Raw genomic sequence first — 21739 nt, forward strand, 5'->3', positions numbered from 1 at the left:
AGTGCTTGGGGGGGGGGGGGGCAGCATAGGTCCTATCACCACCTTTCCATCTCTCCTTCTATCTTCTCTGGATCTTGACATTTTTTCTGTCCCTGTGTCTCTGTAGAGGTTACATTGTGTATGTGTGTGTGTGTGTGTGTGTGTGTATGTGTGTTTGCGCATGTGGTCAGGTCATTTCCCCCAGCATGCGGTTCATTAGACTGCCAGAAGTGCTTTCTCTGTGGAAGTAAGGGCAGTGAGAAAGACATTTTAGCCCTCCAGGAGCAGCTCTAAGTGGGGCAAGGGGACTTGAAACAGCCCAGGTGTCTCTCTGGAGTCTTAAGACATCAGTGTTTGAAAGCAGAACGCAGCTTGATCTCATTCAGTCTCTCTTCAGGCTCTTTAATGAGTGAATCTCTGCAGAAATGACAATGCATGCTTGCTAAGACTTATTCAGAACTCCTGTCTCCTTTCTCATCTCTTCTGATTTCATCTCGTCTCATCTCTTCTTTTAGTTTGTCACAATGGCTTACTTTATTTTGCTCTCATCTCATCTCACCTCACATCTCCTCATCTTCTCACCTTTTTTCTTGTCTTACCAGGTCTCGTCTTTGCTTATATCATTTCTTAATTTCTTCTCTTCTCTTCTCTTCTCTTCTCTTCTCATGTCGTATTTTCTGGTCTCATCTCACCATAACTTCCTTTAATTTCTCATCTTGCCAGAATTGTCTAGCTCTTGTCTAGTCTCTTTTCACCTCTCCTTGTGTCATCTCGAAGTGCTCCATCTCGTCTCGTCTCACCTCTTCTCATCTTGTCTGGTCTTTTCTCTTCTTCTCTCATCTCTTCTTTTCTTGGCTCAATTCACCTCTTATTTTCGTATCTTATCTTGCTCTGTCTTCTCTTGCTCTTGTCTCATCTCACCCTAACTTTGCATCTTGTCTCATCTCACCCTTGTCTCATCTCACCCTAACTTTTCATCTTGTCTCATCTTTTAGTTTGTCACAATGCCCTTCTTTATTTTGCTGTCCTCTTAACTTGTCTCATCTCACCTCACATCTTATCATCTCTTTTTTTCTTGTGTTACCATGTCTCATCTTTTCTTATCTTTTCTTTGTCTCTTTTCTCATCTCTTCTCATGGTCTCATCTCACCACAACTTCCTATAAATTATCAGCTTGCCAGAATTAGTCTTGCTTTTGTCTTGTCTCTTTTTTTTACCTCTCCTTATGTCATCTTGCAGTGCTTTGTCTTGTCTTGTCTCTTCTCATCTTATGTCTACTTTTCTTGTCTTGATTCACCTCTGCTTTTTACATCTCTTGTCTCATCTAACCTCATTTTGTTAAGTGTAGTCTTTTCTCTTTTCGTCTTATCTTTTCTCTTTTTTTTGGCTTAATTCACCTCTTATTTTCATATCGTATGCCCTGTCTCCTCTCACTCTTGTCTCCTCTTACCTCACTTTATCTGCTTTTGTTTTTTTCTCATCTTGTCTCGTCCACTCATTTTGCCTCATCTCTTCTTCTCTTGTCTCGAGTCTCCTCTTGTTTTTTCATAATTTCTTGTCTTGTGTCTTGCTCTTGTCTCATCTAACCTCACTTTGTATCGTCTTTGCTCATCTCTACTCTTCTTGTCTCATTTCTTCTTTTCTCAATTTACCTCCTTTTCCTATTTCGTCTTGCTCGTCTCATCATACCTCACTTCATCTAATCTTGTCTTTACTCATCTAGACCTTTCTCTTCTCATCTTATCTCGTCTCTTCTTGTATCGATTCATCTTGTTTTCAACTTTTCTTGCCTTGTTTTGTCTCGCTCTTGTCTCATCTCACTTCACTTCGTCATCTTGTCTCATCTTATATTTTCTTGTCTCAATTCATACAGTTTTTGCATCTTTTCTTACCTTGCTTTGTCTTAATTTTGTCTCACCTTTGTCTCATCTTGTCTCATTTCTTCTTGTCTTAATTTATTTGCATCTTGTATTATTGCCTTGTTTTGCACCTTTCTCACTTCACTTCATATTGTCTTCTATTATCTCTTCTTGTCTCATTTTCTTTTTTCTTCTTTTGTCTCAGCTCACTTCTTTTCGTCCTGTCTTTTCTAGTCACGTCTCATCTTGTCTCTTCTCTCCTTTCTTATCTCAGTTCACCTCTTTGCATTTTGTTTTGTCTCGCTCTTGTCTCATCTCACTTCACTTCATGTTGTCTTGTCTCATCGTATCTTTTCTTGTCTCAATTCATCTAGATTTTGCATAATTTCTTGCCTTGCTTTGTCTCACCTTACTTTTTTCAACTTGTCTTTTCTCATCGTGTTTCTTCTCATTTTGTCTCAACTCTTTTCTTGTCACGATTAACCTCTTCTTTTTGTATTTTGTCTTGGCTTTTTGCTTTTCTTAGCTCATCTTATTTTTTTCTCATCTTGTCTCATCTCATCTGTTCTCTCGGAAGTACAGTTTGAGCAAAACTTCATATAAACAAGTTAACTCACTCCTCGAATAAAAACTAATAAAATTTTTAAAAAATTGGAAAAGGGTCACCCATCTCCTGTGAGAGGTACCTCTCATAAGTCAATATGAAGTACTCATATCAGCCTAGCCCTGTTATCGCTCACACACTGGGTTTTCCCCATAGTCCAAAATCGAGAATATATGAGACCAGAATATTGTACCTTGTGGCCATCTTCAAGCAGCAAAAGACAATTACAGACGCCAATATGAGATTACAGAGAGGTCTGGTTAGGCCCAGGTGGTGGATTCGGCCCCTGGAGGCAGAGACAAAAGCAATAACTCCCTACACTTGACCTTGCCTCACTATCTTTATACACTTCACACACATACACACACAACCAGTTAAATGACATAGGATTGCTGAAATCTAGCATCTTTTCCTGTTCCCATGTGTAAAAGACGGTTGAAGAGGGAAAGGAAGCAGATGTTTAATCGGTTTACCTCAGACAGAGAGAGGAAGAGACCATTAGAGTGACCCAGGATTGCAAAATTGATCCAGCATCTCCCATATTCACAGACTTTGAGCCCTGTTTGTGCCCTAAGCTTTGTCCGTTGTCTTTTTATTGACTTCATTACAATGCCGCCTGTGTTTGGATTAGTTTTCCTGTGTCACAGAGGGTCGAGACCTTCGCCTTGAACTGTCACGCTCATAGATTACACATTATTTCTACTGGACACAGAGTGCCATTGTCTAAATGGACACACTTGGGACAATTCTTTGGGTGAGACAAGGAAGTCTCATTCTGCAATGTGTAGTTGTATGCTTTGTATTACATGTATTACATGTATTATTTGTTTTTAGCAACAGGGTTGGACATCACATCAATTATAAAGAAGAACTATGTGCAGCGAAGCTCTACGTGACTCAAATTACTTTTTAATTTCTCATATGGATTGATATGTCAGTTTTATAAGTGAGGAAATAAACTATAAAATCAAGTATGTTTTGTTTTTTTCTCAGAGTGATCAATAGTTTGCTGTATCACATGTTTCCGTGTTCATGAAGTAGGGCAGTGTGACTTATGTGCTGGTTTTGTGTTTTTTTTGCAGTTCTCCAAGGAGAAGTACCTGCTGGAGTCACCCCCGGAGAAGCTCAGGAAGGAGCTGGAGGAGGAGCTCAAACTCAGTAGCAGTGACATGAGGAGCCACGGCTGGTACCATGGCCATATTCCACGAGAGGTGCGTTTGTGGACCAAGATTTACACTCACGCAGCCAGAATTTCGACTAAACGGAATAGGGTTTGGTTCACTTTGCAACCTATTCTGGACACTTAGACAAAAAGAAACTGATGCAAAATGACAAAGTTCCTTTCGGATTTGGAGGTGGATTTGTGTAAAATTGGTTAAACCACAATAATGAACCAGTGTACAAAAATTATGGAAGTTTGTTTCCGCCACTGAGTAAAAATAAAAAAGGTAATTGCGACTTTTCATCTCATAGTTTACACCTACAATTCTGACCTTTTTTCTTAGAATTGCATTATATACAGTCACAATTGCATGATATAAAGTCAGAATTGCGAGACATACATTTGCAATTGTAAGAAGATAGTCAGTATTTTTTGGACATTGGACATTATAACTCAAATTTGCGAGTTTATATCTCACAATTCTGAGAAAAGAAGTCAGAAATGCGAGAAAAAAAGTCAGATTTGCAACTTTATATCTCGCGAATTCCGACATTATTTGTTGCAACTACGAGTTTATGTCCAGCAATTCTGACATTATAATTCGCAATTGAGTTTATATCATGCAATTCTGAGAAAAAAAGTCAGAATTGTGAGAAAAACTCACAATTGCAAGAAAAAATTCAGAACTGCGAGTCTCACCATTATGACTTTATTTCGAGCAATTGTGAATTTATAGTTTAAATAATTATTTTCGCAGCGATACTATAGAAGAAGCCCAAAAGAACTGACAGGACCTTTCAGTGAACAGTTCTAAAAATAACCATTTTGTTTATAAGTGTAAGGAACATTTTAATAATTTAAAGAATCTTTTGTACAATGGAAAGGTTCAGCTGATGTCAAGGGTTCTTCATGGAACATCAATGCCATTAAAGAAACGTTATTTTTGAGAGTGTCGTTTATTTGCTACTGGGAGCTTCAAAAAACTCTAAATAACTTTCAAAGACTTGATGGTGATTTATTTCATCCTCAAAAGTGCTTGTTGCATCATCCCGGTACCTTTTTATGTTTTAGGTAGACCATTGAAAACTCATGTGTCCTTAATCTTGGAAGTTGTGTAAAGCTAGCCAATCAAATCTGAACTGGTGATTTCGGGCAGTGTTTGTGTGCAATATGCATCACATGTTCAGTGAAAGGATTGTCTGCCATCTATGGCTATTGCCTTCCCAAAATCCCAAACTGTTCTCTCAAACAAACAGAGCAATAGCAAGTGCCAGTGTTTCACGCTTCGGGAAACTGCCAACAAAAGACTTCTAGTTATCTCTGCATATTAAGCAGTAATGGATGAAAGTATTTTAACTTCAAAAAGATTTACACGCCTCAACTTTGAGAACAATGGACGTCGAAGAGAAGTCCACACCATGATATACAAACAAGTGTGCAACCGGAGAAGTTGTTCAATAAAAAACTTTGTTAGCAGTTTTCAAGTGTTTTCTGTGTGTGTTTGCTTGTTTTGTGCATGTTTATTTGGGTTTTTATGTCGGTGTGTTTGTGAGAGAGTGTGTTTGTGTCATTTGTGCACCATAGATCTGTCAAACTACTGCCCACACTGTCTCTACTATGAGAGAAGCCATCTGGGCATTAGCATAATGTATTCTTGCTCAAGCTGGAGAAAAGAGAAACTCCAGCCCTCTCTATTAAAAAAAATATAGCTAGTCGCCATGGCGATACGCCCCCATGCTGCACTGTTGACCTCACCAAATGTACTGTTGCGCCATCTGCTGGAACAGAGGCATGCGGCACAAATGTAGCGCTATCTTTTAAAAGTTATTCTATTGATTCACAGTGATGTAAAAATGTTAACGCAAATGTCACAGAATGTCATTTTAATGAATTTATTTGAATTTAAAATGTGTTTAAAATAAAATTTATACATTTCTACTGGAAAAAAAAAGTAAAAAAAGTGGCACGTTGAGCTGGGGTGTGTGTGGGAAATTTGGGTTTGAGTCCAGCTTGCAACATTTCCTTTAATAATCCCTTCTCTTTTGTGTCAACACAGGCTTCAGAAACTTTGGTTCTGCGTAGCGGTGACTTCCTCGTACGGGACTCCCTGTCGACCATGGGTGACTATGTCCTCACATGTCGCTGGCAGCAGGAAGTGATCCATTGTCGGATCAGTAAAGTCCTGGTCAAAAGCGGGCAAACCAAAATCCAGTACATGCTGGAGCGTGAGAGCTTCGACTCTGTCCCCACGCTGGTCAGGCACCACGCTGGCACGGGTCGATCCGTGTGCCCACGCACTGGAGCTCAGCTGCTGTGTCCGGTCAACCGAATGCTGCCGCTGAGGTACCTGGAGGCGACGTTTGCTTTGGCCGGTGGGAGACCGGGATCTGCACATTCACCATCGACCCAGAGGGGGGCGCACATCAAGAGACGAAGCGTTACTATGACGGATGGACTGACGACGGAGAAGATCATTCCTCACAGGTAAACCTTCATCATTATCATTATCATCATCATCTTACGTAATAATGTAGCAAACTCATACTGCCTTTTTTGTTTTGTGACCATATTCATGTAGTGTTTTTAGTGACCACCAAGAGTTAAATTGATTCAGAGTCTCAAAAAAAAAAAAATTGTTTTGTTTTGTAACCATATTCATTTAGTATTTTTAGTGACTAATGGGATTTAAATTGGTTCAGAGTTTCAAAATAAGATATAAAAATATTTTGTTTTGTTTTGTTACCATATTCATGTAGTGTTTTTAGAGACCATCTGGGGTTAAATTGGTTCAGAGTCTCAAAATAATGGTTTGTTTTGTTTGGTTTTGTTTAGTTGTTTGTTTTTGTTGTTTTGTTTTGTAACCATATTCATTTAATGTTTTTAGTGATCACCAGGAGTTAAATTGGTCTCAAAATTGTTTTGTTTTGTTTTGTAACCATATTTATTTAGTGTTTTAAGTTAAATTGAGTTCAGTGACTCAAAGTAAGATATTAAAATGTTTTTTTTTGTTTTGTTACCATATTCATGTAGTGTTTTTAGTGACCATCTGGGGTTAAATTGGTTCAGAGTCTTAAAATAACATTTTGTTTTGTTGTTTTTTCATTGTTGTTGTTTTTTTTCTTGTTGTTTTGTTTTGTGTAACCATATTCATTTAGTGTTTTTAGTGATCACCAGGAGTTAAATTGTTTTAGTGAGTTAAATTGGTTAAGTCTCAAAATAACATTTTGTTTGTTTTTTGTTTTGTTTTTGTTTCCTAAACATATTCATTTAGTTTTTTGCACCCCTGGTCAAGATTTTTTCTTTGATTATCATATTCATTTAGTGTTTTAGTGACCACCAGAAATTAAACTGGTTCAGAGACACTTTCGTAAAAGATTTAAAGTAAGATATTAAAATGTTTTGTTTGTTTTTTGTTTGTTTGTTTGTTTGTTTGTTTTTGTCTTGTGTTTTTTTCTGTTTTCTAACCATATTCAATTATTCATACATTGGTTCAGAGTCTCAAAAGAACATTGTTTTGTTCTGAATATGTCTTAAGTATATATATCCTAATCTTGAACAGGTTCAGATGTCTCAGGTCTGAGATCAGGCATACTAATAGGTCATATACACATGTGCCAAAGATGCAGGAGTGATGTGCTCATGTAGGATGTCTTGTATTATCAGTGCGACACAGTCTACAGAGCCAGATGAGCCTCAGACAGTCGATCCAGAGGTGAAACCAGCGGAGGGCAGCAGCTGGTGTGTGTGTGTGTGTGTTTGTTCACAGCTGGCACAGACCCCCTCCCACTCACTTCTGTTTCCAAACAGATTTGGCCACATGGAAACCCTTCACCTGCTTCAGTGCATGTCGTGTCTAGCAGCACAATAGCACTAATGTGTTCTTCACAAAGCTTGTAGCTGTGGCTTATAAATTGTTCACCAAAATTAGAAGCTGAAAATGCTGATTGTTTTGACATGTAAAATGTGTTTTGACATAAAGAATGAAGGATTTAATAGCATGTTTTGTCCTTTCCAGCCCTTCTACAGTGCACCATAAGGATGCCATGAGGAACTGCGCCATGAGCATGGATCAGATCCAAGAGTACCGCTGCCCGCTGTCCCCTGTGGGGGAAACACCTCTATCACCTGCCTACAGCTCCAGTGAGTCCACACACACTCTCATGCATATATCTGAATATTTAAACCCACTGATCGCACCTTTTAAGTGTTAGCTCACCCATAATGTAAAGAATAATATATATCCAGATGGTTGTTATCAGAAAAAAAACCTAGACAGGGTGATCAGGAACTCGACGCGTGAATTGCTGATTTGATTTGAAATATGTTATTAGCTCATTAAACGCAAAGCTTCCACAAAGAAAAAAAAACATTCTTGACAAGCTTTAAGCCAAGATGAGCAAACAAATTCAAACAAGACTGACATTTAAGGGACTTAATACACATATTAAACAGATGTTCGGCACTTAAATAATAACGGGGACATGAAATATTGATTTGAGAAGAAATTTTAAAATCTGACCTGTTTATTATTTTATAATCCATTAGTTTCCATTCACACTGAACGCATTTTTCCTTTGAAAACCCTGAGTCGCAGGCAGTGGAATGGGAAAAAACGCAAGGCTTTTTTTTTTTAAGTAGATCTTACTTCAACTTGAGCACCATGCTTTTAGAACATTCTGTACTGCCGCAAGACGCTGAAAAGACGCAAGACGCAAACACAACGGTCAAACACATCAATCTAGAACATGTTTACATGGAAAGTAGTGCAGTGGAATAGAAAAAACGCATTCTATGTGAACAGCCCCTTTCCAGTGAACAAAACAATCATTCTGCCAATGAGACAAACATTACAACAATATAACCATAGGCCTACTTTTGGGGGTCATTCACACAAAACTAATGAAAAGAAGATAAACTTTTGAAAAACATGTCTCTAAACCTTGAATTTCACTACCCCGCCTCATGTTTTTAGCCACAAAATGCAAAATGAAACAGAAAAATGCAAGGAATCTTTGCATTCCACTTTTGCAGCATCTCACATTCTAAAAATTCTGAGCTCAATTTGAATGAAGTTAATAGACCTTTTTCATTTCACTACCAAGCGCCAGACATTTTTAAACTCAAAAATGCATTCTGGTTGGCACCGATGGCATCGTGGGCAGCGCGCCGACATGTATCATCGTTGCGCTTTGGGCGTCCTGAGTTCGAGTCCCAGCTTGCGGACCTTTGCCGATCCCATCCCCCTCTCTCTCACCCACTTCGCTTCCTGTCAACCTACTGTCCTTTCTAAATAAAAGGCATAAAACGCCAAAAATAAATCTTTAAAAATGCATTCTGTATGAACACACCCTTAATACTGAAGTCCTCCAGTTTCATTTTAAATGCAGTCAATTACTGAGGGCCACGATGACACTAGTTGTGCTTGAATGAAGCAGAGAGAGCATGCCTGTGGTGTGATATGAAAGACATATAAGAAGAGTCAGAATCAGGTTGAGCGGTCATTGCTATTCACAGCGGTTGCAAATGAACTTGGAATGTTGCAACCGACCAATCAGAATCAAGCATTTCAGAGAGCTGTGTAGTAAAATCTGTTATTTTGTGTGTTTCTCCAGTCTCCCGCCACAGACATGGCTCAGGAGGGCGTGTCCTCGCCGTGATCCCGCCTTCTCCAGTGATGCGGCGCTCCAGCGATCCCCATCTCTCGCCATCCTCCTCCAATAACAACCTTCCCTGCTCAGACGCGCCCCCCAGCACCCACTCCACGCCTGCCCACGGTTACCCGTCTGAGAGTTCAGAGCAGGGCGGCAGTTACTGTGAGCTGAGACCCGGTCAAGCCCCCATTCCTCCCTGCAAGAGCTACGTAGAGAGGCTGAGGGTGGAGGAGAGCCAAAGCCCAGGCTCTGGAGCCCCAGACGGGGTGGAGGGCTTCATGCTCCCCCTGGTAGAGACCAGCTCCTCCTTCAAGCCTGGGAAATACCAGTCCACTCTTCTGCCAGCCGAGAATAAGCCTCTGGAGATGAGCGTGTTGAAGAGGGTAAAGGAGCTGCTGGCGGAGGTGGATCCCAAAACAGCCGCCAAGCACATCACCAAGGCAGATTGCACGGTAAAAAAGAATAAACTGACACTCAGTGGCTATATTAATGTTTCCCTATATACATTATTACCCAATTTTATTAGCAGTGGTTCAATCAATGCAGTCACCGCGTTAATCAGGTGACAAGAACAATACATCTTTAACCATAAAATAAAAAATTTGCACTCTAAAAGAATATTTATTGAATTTTGGCAGGAAATAAACATTATAACACGTTTCGGCTATTGGCCATCTTCGGTGTGTTGATTCACTGCTTCTCATGAATTATATACAAAGCAAAGAGTATTGTTAAGTGTTCGTAATAAAACAATTCAGTCAATGAAAATTTTTCAGGGTTACGTAAGAGTGAAGAAGGTCAATTGATTGAAATGTTGCTGATACAATTTTAATTTTAAAAAGTTTCAAGTTTGGGTCATGTCAGGATTTTTTTTTTTTCCTACTTTTGTATCATTGTATTGAATTTTATCCAATGCACAAACAGATGATTTGATGTGAGGCACAATTTTTAACATTTAATGTAAATGTTTTTTTTTTGTTTGTTTGTTTTTTATCATTGTAAAAATATTATTTAGTTTCTATTAATTAATAGTTTCTTGCTGATATTTTTTTAAATACATTTTCTAGACACATTTTTTTTGTTGTTTTGTTCACAAATGTATAATAGGTCAAAAAACACAACCATTGTGTTTTTCATATTTTTACATATGTAGCCCAGGTTCAGTTTTAATATATATATATAGACTTTTAGTTGGGTTTAGTTAGATAGCTTTAGATAGGTTTTGGTTGGGTGCATATTTATAATTCTGATCGTTGAGAGCAGACGACATTACGTAAGACACATGAGAAGCTGACTGATAAAGTCTGGACGGCATCTCGAACCTTTCATCTGCCCGCGCTCTCAGTGCTGTCTTCCATTAACATCGAAACCTTCAGGGTTAATAAACTCTTTCCACACTGCTGTTTACCACATTTATCATGTGATGAGTTCAAGGCTAATTAAATGTCTTCTGCTCTGACTGTGAATATATTAGGATGGAAATAAAGGGGTGGGGTTGAATATATTGCTCTTGTAACTGTGTGGCCATCTGCAGGTTGCTAGGATACTGGGCGTTACCAAGGAGATGCAGAGGATGATGGGAGTGAGCTCGGGGCTGGAGCAGCTGACTCTTCCGCATGGACACCAGCTGAGGCTGGATCTGCTGGAGAGGTGAGGAAACACTTGCACTCATACACAGATAACAACATCAGGACACACCACAGACTTCAGCTGTTCTGAAGGCATCAGCAGCCAATGATGTTTAATTCTGTCGACCAGTAATTAACTCTATTTCAACCAGCAGATTGGCATTTTTAGGTGAACATCAGCATATTAGAATGATTTCTGAAGGATCATGTGACAGCAGAAGAAACTTCTTTCAAAAGCTGTGTTGAATATATTTGAGTGATCAGCTTTGTCTCCTGTTCAACAGGTTTTACACCATGTCTATAATGATGGCGGTGGATTTGTTGGGTTGTACGGGCAGCACAGAGGAGAGAGCCGCCCTCCTGCATAAAACCATCCAGCTGGCTGCTGAACTCAAGAGCAACATGGGCAACATGTACGGATTCGCTGCGGTCATGAGAGCCCTGGAGCTGCCGCAGGTGAGAACGCACACCTGTCCTCTCACACCACAGCATATGAGGTGCCATTCATGTTAAGCGTTAAAGCTTAATGCTCTCTTTAAAGGGATAGTTCGCCCAAAACTGAAAATTACCCGAGTCACTCACCCTCGAGCCATCCTAGGCGTGTATGACTTTCTTCTTTCAGACAAATACAATCAGAGTAATGTCCTGGTTCTTCTAAGCTTTATAATGGAATTTTGGCAAGATTTTGAAGCCCAAAAAAGTGCATCCGTCCATCATAAAAAGTGCTCCACACGACTCCAGGGGTTAATGAAGGCCTTCTTTAAAAGTTTTAAATATGAATATTTTTCTTACACAAATGCATCGCTTCTCTTCAGAAGTTAACCCCCGGAGCCATGTGGAGCACTTTTTGATGATGGATGGATGCACTTTTTGGGGCTTCAAAATCTCGACACCCATTCACTGCCATTATAAAGCTTGGAAGAGTCAGGACATTTTTTAATATAACTCCGACTGTATTCGTCTAAAAGAAGAAAGTCATATACTGTGCACTGGGCTTGAGGGTGAGGAAATCATGGGTCAATTTTCATTTTTGGGTGAACTATCACTTTAAACACCACTAACTAAAACTAAATATAAAATGTATATCAAAGTGTAAGTACTGTTTAGATGCATTATTCGTCGATTTGCAACTTGTGATGAATAAGGTTGTAAGGTTGCAGTTATTTCCAGTAAACACACAGCTGTGAAGTAATTCTGGATATATTTCAGTTATATATTTATATATATTCTGTGATGTTTGTTGTAGATCTCACGGCTCGAGCAGACGTGGATCACACTGCGACAGAGACACACAGAAGGTGCAATCCTCTATGAGAAGAAACTCAAGCCATTCCTGAAGGCCATGAATGATGGGAAAGGTAGGACAGAGTGCTTTAAATAACCTTCTACAGAAGATTATTATTAGTGACATTAGCAACTCCTAAGAAATTGGTAAAGATTTACAGCGACAATATAGTGCTTTTCTTCATAGTGTTTGATTGATATATCTCCAAAGGCCGTATTGTATTGACCGGTAATTATTTGTTTAATTTATTATTTTATTTTTTTCTATTTATTTTATTTTTTTGGCTGATAAGTGTCAGAAGGAGATTTTATTTTGACAGTGGCAGGACTTTTATTTTGATAGTGATAAGAACAGCAGCACCTGTGTTCAGACATGAGGGCAATCTTTAAATTCATGATTTCAAACTATGCTGTGTTATATCCAGTTTGCTGTTATGTCATATTCATGTCATATGTCATTGTTCTGTTTGTAAAATTAGTGTTACCTGGTCTTTATTTGAGAAAATATGATTCCCAGTGTGCAAAACTACTGCAATAGGATTACAGAATCAAAATGTTGCTAAAGCATAAATCTGTTGATTTTACAGATTTGAATTATATTTGTAATACTGATTTATTTTTGATTTAAATATTTAAAATAAATCTAAATTTAATTGCAGCAATTCTGCATGTTGTTTGAATTAAATTGTGAAAAATAATGTACCGTATATTTTTATATATGGTATTTGCTTTACTGCTTTCTAAGATATCGATATCAACATCGAAGAAATCAATATCGGTCAACCATTAATTCTTAATATTAATGGAATTAATATTCATTACAATTGATATTGATGTAATTTACTAGATTTACTGTTTTATTTATTAACATTACTGTATTTGAGTTCATGTCCAAGTACATTATTTATTTGAAATACCCTCTGATAATATCTTATAAAAGAAATATAATTGATAATAAAAGAAATATAATGATTGTAATAAACGATCAGAGACTATTTGGATTCTACTAATTTATTATTTAATATTTCATTTTACTTATCAATCTTTAATAAGTAATTGGTATATATATATATATATATATATATATATATATATACACACATACATACATACATACACACATATTAGATTTATTTATGTAAGTAGGTAGGGAGGTATTTATTTATTTATAACTATGTATTAATCTTTCAGAGACCTGTGTCCTCTCGAACACCTCTTTCCCTCACGTGGTGCCGGTGTTGTCGCTGCTGGAGCGCGGTGTGGCGGCAGGCGAGGCGCTGGAGTCCTGGGAGAGCGTGGAGTCTGGAGTGGACGTGGTCATGAGTCACCTGGAAGCAGCACGAACCATCGCTCACCACGGAGGACTGTATCGCACCAACGCTGAGAGCAAACTACAGGGTAAACTATTAACAACAATATCAAATCCAAGTATTTACTATTAGACACAATTATTAAACTGAACTTAATAAATAATAATTTACTAATATTAGCCTAAAAGGCATGCATGGATGTACACTTTGAAGATATATACAATATAGCATTCTGGCACATACTGTAATTTGCAGTGCACTAGTCCTATTTTTACATACTTTATGTGTTGTTCACAATCTGTCTCCACACAGATTTCCAGGAGCGGAAGGAGGTGCTGGAAATCTTCCGCACAGAGTTTCAGATGAGGCTTTTATGGGGCAGTCGTGGCTCTGAAGGAAGCCAGGCCGAGCGCTATGAGAAGTTTGACAAGGTCCTCACCGCTCTGTCCCACAAGCTAGAACCTCCTGTACGACACAGTGAATTATAGCACCCCCGCACTCACAAATGGTATGATCCCTGACCTTCCTGTCACTCCTACTCCTGGACCGCAGACTCACTCCACAAAACAAGGCACAAAAGGGGACAGGCTTTATGCGAGCATGATAGCACCCCCTAAAGAACACGTGAACTACAGCAATGGAATGAAATAAAAATCTAAAGCCAAAATCTCTTTTTCAGTGGTGACCAAGGGCACTTCCTTTTCAATCAAGAGGGAATGGGATGAAGTGCAAGTTGACTTTAACCCTAATAGGTCTGAATCCTGTTTTATGTGAATCCATAATTTAGTTTCCGTCAGCTTTTATGTCGACAAAAAGCAAAGATGTCTTGCAGAGGTGACGCGTCTCTGTACTGGAGATGAGACTGCATTGACGTTACATAGTCACGATTTATTGCTGGAATAGACTGAACACACACTTACTTTTCAAATGTCTGAATGTAAGTCGCCAAACCATGAATTCAAACAGATGTCTGCTGGATAAAGAGTCTTATTTTTATGCTCATTTTTTGGGGTCACTTCTGTGTTGTTGTTTTTTCGGTATTGTCATGGCTTTATCGATAGAAATGGAGTCGACAGTTACTGTGAGAAATTGGGCCTTCATTTTTAATGAGTTTGTAACAGATGCTCACATTCACACTCTCTCCAGGTCTGACAGCATTGCTTCTCAGAGCTCTTTGATGTCTGTATGTGTTAGAGAAGAAGTGTAAGGTAGAAGACATGCCTTTCTTTCTGTCATTCTGGGTGTTTTATTTTTGTCTGAATAGGTCATATCATTAGGAATGAGACTTTCCTTATTTGTAATTACAGAGTTCATTATATAACGATCAGAATTTAAAAATCCAGTGCAAAAAAAAAATGCATTTATTGAAACTTGGCAAGCTCATTAACATATGACTACCCACTTCACATATTGGGTGTGCAGTCATTCTCCTAAAACCCAGAAGAACTAATGATAAGAGTAAAATTGTGAAAGTGGTGAAATCCACCACATATGGTGATGTTTTTGGCTGTGTGTAGCACCTACAGCTCTGCAGATCCTTCGAAAGGATCCCAATGTTGGAAACAAGTTCATTTACAGCGCAAATTGTTTTATGGATCAGTTACATGGGGCAGTGTAAACTATATTAGCAACCCCACAGCTCACATGTTTCTCATTTCACATGCAAAGAAGGACATTTGCATAAAGTCTTAAAGGCACAGCAGCACAAAAACAGCCGGTTTAATTCCAACATCAGAAAGAGGGTGGAAACTGACATGGAAAACTAAATTATTATCGTTTGGACTTTAAGAAAATTCAAATTAAATTATTTAAGAGACCTATATAGCTAAACTTTACAGATCAAGTCCATGTCCAGATCATCTATTGCAAGTCAACAAAGACATTTGATTATTCATTCAAACATTCAAAGTAATGTTATGACAATACGTTACAAACTAATATATAGAGGATCATTGTGTAAGTGGTTTATGCTAATGCATATTGATCATATTTAAGATTAGAAGTTTTACTAAAACTCACTATTTTGATGCATAAATCATCCGTTTGTCCAACAGATATGAATTATACCTCATACAGTACAAATCTGTTAAGGAGGGTGGGCTACTTTTCTAAGTTATCATACAGTTTTCACTTCGGTGGGTAATAAAAGACCTAAAAATCCCAGAGTTGAATGAGGGATTGGATGTGGACTCTTGATTTAGGCCAGAAAGTAGCCATCTAGCAACCACCCAAAACACCATAGCACGACTCTTGTATGAGTACCATTCACATTTTCATGGAAAAACAAAGTTTGAAAGAGTTCAGCTAATAATAGCAACATGCTCATTCAATTCAGATAGTCCAATACTGTTTTCATATTCTGGTAGATTTAGCCAAACAAAACCCAAAGTCACATACATATACCTCTATCAACAGTGTAAATGTTCTACCCTTATTTCTGGGTACCATAAAGAGAAAAGTTGTAGGTATCTGGTTCTAACGCGATCTATTGTGTATCATATACAGGCTGCTATACTTCACACCCAGTCTATCGATGCATATTTCCAGGGAATTTTCTGACGGTATTTTTCAGGTATCTTAATAAAGGCACATCTGAAAGAAGACGATGCTGTCTGTCACAGATAGGGGAGCATTATGGGATGAAAAGTGGATCATATGCAATTTCACTTTTAGCCAGCAGAGGGCTCTGTTTAGTAAGCTAAAAAATAATAAATGGAAGTCAGTTTTGAACCTTTTGAACCTTTTTTTAATGAGGCCTGCTGGTCTAGGACTGTAACTTGTATTTGGTTTCTCTACTGTAAAGGTAAACATGTGACTATTTCGTTTTGTAAATAGTTACCCCTAAACAGTGGATGATAGACGAGGTGGACGAGGTCACGTGATTGCATCCTTTTATTATGTGCTGTACATACTGGTATGTCATATGTTTTGCACTCTTTTTTCAGAAAATAAAATACAGTAAGCTTGTGTTTTTGTGATTTTTTGCTCTAAATATTATTTAAAGAAGTAGTTCACCCAAAAATGAAAATTCTGTCATTAATGCCTTACCCTCGTGTCGTTCCAAACCCGTAAGACCTTATTTTTTGATGAAATCTGAGAACTTTCTGACCCTGCATAGACAGCAACGCAACTGAGACGTTTAAGGCCTAGAAAGGTAGTAAGGACATTGTTAAAATAGTCCATGTGACATCAGTGGTTCAACTGTAATGTTATGAATCTATCTGAATACTTTTTGTGCACAATGAAAACAAAATGAATGATTTTATTTAACTATTTCTTTTCTTCCGTGCCTGTCTCTGCCGTTTGTTCAAGAGAGTATAACGACGCACGCGTGTGCATTCGGAGGCGAAGAAATTGTTAAGGTTATAATTCATAGCTTTCAGTCACATGACCGGCTTGAAGACCTGGGGCAAGTTCAAGCTCAAACCGGTGCGCAACGTTTTGCTACGGTTTCCGGTTTGAACTACATGTTTCCTGGAAACGGTGTGCAACGGGGTTTGAGATACATTTTCTCTTGTTTGGTGATTCAAAAATGTCAGCCCAATCAGCAGCAACATGTATATAAACCACGCGGTATTAAAGAGACAGCTGGCACAATGCAATTAACATCAAAATAAATTCACAAGAGCAAGTATATTGTTTGCACATGTTTATTTACATTAAAGGCAAAATAACTGAAATAATAAGAGCACAAGTATAGATCTGGAACTTCTTTAAGTCTGTCTAAATATCATTTAGTAATTACAATGTCTTCTGGTCCATATCCTTTCCTTAGGAAGGTGTGCTAAATACTGATTAATGTAACATAAAAATACAATACATATTTATATATTTTGCTATTGTATTATGGAGTGACACTTTCATAAACTTTTCTATACCCCTCTGATTATATAATGGTAAATATTACAATAACATAGCACAACAACAGTGATCAGCAATAATGATAAGCCTAATACTCACAATAAAAATAATAAGGTCATATAGATCATAACACAGTCTCGGAGGTAAGAAGTGGATTATCCTTCACCTGAAATGTTTGTCTTTTCATCCTGAAATGCGAGGCAAATGTTGGATCACAATAATTAGGAACCACAGTTTCCACAAATCCCTTCACTCGATTGGGATGTTCTCCTTTATTCTGGACGGCAAGGACTGTGACTGTAACATCGAGCGTATACTGCAGTATTAAACACGTATTTATATCAATTTCATCAGGCTCCGAAAATTCTTCAAAAAGAACACAAAGAATGGCCTTCTCAGCTGCCATAGTTGCAACTCTTGCGTCATCAGAACAGGGTGTTCAACGCACCACCGTTTCCGTTTAAAAAACGTTTTGCACTGTTTTGTCGGGTCTGAACGTAGCCCTGGAGGGCAAAACATTCATAGAACTGCAGGACAAGCCTGTCAATTTTCCATCAGTTTCACAGCCGCAAATATTTTAGATCACCTCTCAAAAGAATAAAACAAAGGTATGTGAACAAAATGCAAGTTTTGGCCATTTGCAATCCATATTAAGCACCCGCGGCAATATTTCAATCATTAAACAGTGCGACAAAACGTTGTAAAAACACTTAAAGTGCCTTAAAGGGTTAGTTCGCCCAAAAATTAAAATTAGGCTGTGTTTTACTCACCCCCGAGGCATCCTAGGTGTATATGACTTTCTTCTTTCAGACGAATCCAGTCGGGAGTTATATTTAAAATTGTCCTGGCTCTTCCAAGCTCTATCATTGCAGTCAGCGGGTGTTGCAGTTGAACAGTCCAAAAGAAGTGAAATAAAAAGTGTCCATCCATAAAACAAAGTGTCTCACACGGCTCGGGGGGGGGAGTGAACAAAGGCCTCCTGTAGCGAATCAATGCATTTTTGTAAGAAAAGTAACCATATTCAAAACATAATAATCCCCCCCCCACGCAATCCGCTTAATGGTTCAGTGTTTTCCTTCTAATGGTTTTGGAAACCATTTAATGTGAAACTTTGCACATTGCGTTTATATTCTGGCTTCATCTGCTTGCCTGTACAAAATATATATCATCAATAAGGTGTTTACTGAATTTCGCCTTTTAATATCTGCGTTTTACTACATTACTACTTAATGCAAACTGCGTAAAAATAACTGGCGGTCAGTGGAACAAAGCTTTGTTTTGCCCTCCAGATGGGCGTTCCTATAAGCGTGATGTCATGTGAAAACTATCAATAGATGTGAAAAAAAAAACAGTTACATTAATAAAGTAATTTAAATAGTTATGCTACTTATTACATTTTGCATAGGGTAACTTGTCATCTGTAACCTATTACATTGCCAAAGTAACCTTCCGAACACTGTATTTTACAGAACTCTAAAACGGCTAGAAAATCAAATCTAAAAGTTCCAAATTTGAGGTTGATATCTCAAAAAAATTTGCTTTCAGTGTGATTTTTGTTTGGGTGCAATACCAGACTTTTCCACTAGATGACCACCAAGCTCCATAAGTGACCATGGACACCCCATTTCCATATATAAATATACTTTTAACAATATTTATGAAGTAGGCATCATATTCTAACAAACATGCGGCGGGGACCCTGCTTGGGTTCTAGGAATAAACACTTTAGACCTTTTTTTTCCTTAAGAAATAGAATGGATACTATCTTTGAAAATTAACAGAGGGTTACCATTTTTTCATAATTTTACATGTGCATCACTATTTCAAAATAGAGGTCAGATCTCTCTGACTCTGATGAGTACTTTTGCCTAAAATTCAAAAATTAATTTTAGCTCATTAATTTTATTTAATCGCTCTGTTAAATATATATTGGAAAAAAATAAATAATAATAATCCAGCCACCAAATATGAAAACCAGAGTCTTTAAGCTTTCGAATGAGATATATATATATATATATATATATATATAGTTTGACAAGATTACTTTAGGGTTAGACTAAGATATTACTGTTATAAACATGTAAACAAGTGGGTTCACCGGTGAGCCAGTGAATTTAACAGGTTAAACAATAATATTTTCAATAAACAATAAAACAATATTTTATTAATATATATTAGGGTTGTACACTTCCTGGTTTAGGACCACAAACAGAATTTAAACAGTGTAATTCTACAATATGAGCACAAGGTGGCAGCAGCGTCGAGCTCGAGCTCCAGTGAGACGGAGTGTAGTGACGTCAGCATTCTCGTCTCACTGCACTTGACCCTACTCAATACCACACATTTTAATATGTTTGTTGTAGACACAAGTTTAGTATTATTATTACTAAACATAATCTATTCAAGGTTTTCTTGCGGAATTCCTTTAATTTTGCTATTCTTGCAGAACTGGGCAAATCGGACCCTTTAAATGCTGTTTCCATTCATAAAACTTGCATATATTCATCAAAGTTCATCAAAGTATAAAGATGAAATACACACTTTGCTTTATCTGTCTGTCTGTCTGTGTGTGTGTGTGTGTGTGTGTGTGTGTGTGTGTGTGTGTGTGTGCATGCCGTCAAAACACTCTGACTGGTAAGTCCTGTTTCATATAAACATTATAAAATCTTAGTCAATTCAGTCAAAATGGTAACAAATGATTGTGTATTTTCTTTGTTCTTGAAATAGTTTGTGACTTTTAATTTGATGTGTAGCTAATGTATGTGGGCGCTCCATTGGACCCCAGGATCAGGCCCTTGTGAAGGCCACTAAGCTGGTCCATTCACATTTCTCACACTTAGACACACTACAGGAGGCTGTGTGTGTGTGTGTGTGTGTGTGTGTGTGTGTGTGTGAATGCCCTGCGACAGAGCATGCGTGCTGCCTTTGAGTTGTGAGTGCGTCAGCCTAAAGTGACTTCACCAAGACAAGATGGTGGCTATGGAGGGGGCTGCAGAGAAGCCATGATGCAATCTCTCAGTGTGTGTATGCGCAAACGTTTGTGTGTGTGTGTGATGTCCCCCGCACAGCTGTGTCAGTCAGAGAAAGGTCCACCAGGCACTGCTGGCAAAGCGGGCACACTGACAGAGACACAGGGACATCAGGCTCTGAAGGCCCGCTCAGCACACAAAGACACGGCCGAGCTGCCCGTCACACGTCACTGTGCTCAAAATATTGGGGAAATGCAGATTAAAATCTTTTATTGAAGGCCACTGTGGTCGGCGAACTCAAACGACCAGTCACACAATAGCACACACATACACAATCTGCTCTGAAAAGAACAGCATGCACCTTATCAAAGCTGGAATATGGAATATTACATAATATAATAAGAGCAAATTTGTATGTGTTTTTGTAAACATTAATAATATGTCTTATTAGATTTCATGTGCATATGACTGAAACTGGTGCTAAAATGTATTATTTATTTTGGTAACTGAGAAAAGTTGATCACCCTTACTTGGGAATGTTGAGTTTCATATTTTGAATAGGGTTGCAAACAGGTGGAAAATGTCCAGTAAATTTCGGAAATATTCCAGAAATTTTGCAAACTTTCCAGGATTTTTTGGAATATTCCAGGGATTTTTGGATAGTTTACAGAAATTTACCGGAAATTTTCCACCCCTTTGCAACCCTAATTTTGAATGTTTTTTATTATTATTAAATATGAATACAAACACATTTTTTAAAAAAGTATCAAATCTAGAATATGAACTATTATATAATATATTAAGAGCAAATTTGTTTGGTGTTTTTGTAAATGTTAATAAGATATCTTATTAGATTTCATGTGCACATGACTGAAACTGGTGCTTAAAAGTATCATTTATTTTGGTAACGTTATTTTGTAATCAAATGTTGATCACCTTTACCTGGGAATATTAAGTTTGATATATTATAATGTATTTCTTATTAAATATTAATACAAATACATATTTTATTAAAAATTGTATAGGTAACTAAAATGCTGATCACCTTATATTATTGTATATGGTATATTGTATATCGTAATATTGTTGTTTATGGTATATAGTTCATTAAATAAGATGATATATATATAATATTAATTTAAGTACACATTTTATTAAAAATATTAAATTAATCATTATTAAAAACATTTATTTAGGAAACTAAAAAGCATGTAAAGTTGAATAAGTTGTATGTTGAATATATTTGTTTACATTTAAAATATATATAATTATTTTATATTTTATTAAATATATATATATATATATATATATATATATATCCAAGCCATATAACCACACTCAAGCAGATAATGAGCTGTTTGAAAAAAAGAATTATTCTTTCTCTTTTTTTTTTTCATCATCCACCATTCTTTCTCTCAAATTTGTGTACAGC

The 21739-nt window shown here is 37.5% G+C and overlaps 1 protein-coding gene across 1 annotated transcript in view; it reads left to right on the forward strand.

The window, feature by feature from the left end:
• Nucleotides 1-14020, forward strand: part of LOC107744235 (SH2 domain-containing protein 3C-like) — a 54495-nt gene extending 40475 nt beyond the window's left edge. The window contains exons 4-13 of the mRNA XM_016557763.1: nucleotides 3525-3653; nucleotides 5661-6088; nucleotides 7268-7342; nucleotides 7620-7744; nucleotides 9217-9707; nucleotides 10790-10905; nucleotides 11168-11339; nucleotides 12130-12241; nucleotides 13359-13565; nucleotides 13790-14020. Of these exons, the coding sequence (XP_016413249.1) occupies nucleotides 3525-3653; nucleotides 5661-6088; nucleotides 7268-7342; nucleotides 7620-7744; nucleotides 9217-9707; nucleotides 10790-10905; nucleotides 11168-11339; nucleotides 12130-12241; nucleotides 13359-13565; nucleotides 13790-13965 (2031 nt within the window). The 3' untranslated portion in view covers nucleotides 13966-14020. The remainder of the gene's footprint in view (nucleotides 1-3524; nucleotides 3654-5660; nucleotides 6089-7267; nucleotides 7343-7619; nucleotides 7745-9216; nucleotides 9708-10789; nucleotides 10906-11167; nucleotides 11340-12129; nucleotides 12242-13358; nucleotides 13566-13789) is intronic.
• The last annotated feature ends 7719 nt before the right edge of the window (nucleotides 14021-21739 follow it).

The sequence above is a fragment of the Sinocyclocheilus rhinocerous genome, unplaced genomic scaffold, assembly GCF_001515625.1.
Source record: "Sinocyclocheilus rhinocerous isolate Xijiao unplaced genomic scaffold, SAMN03320098_v1.1 scaffold317, whole genome shotgun sequence".
Lineage (NCBI taxonomy): Eukaryota > Metazoa > Chordata > Actinopteri > Cypriniformes > Cyprinidae > Sinocyclocheilus > Sinocyclocheilus rhinocerous.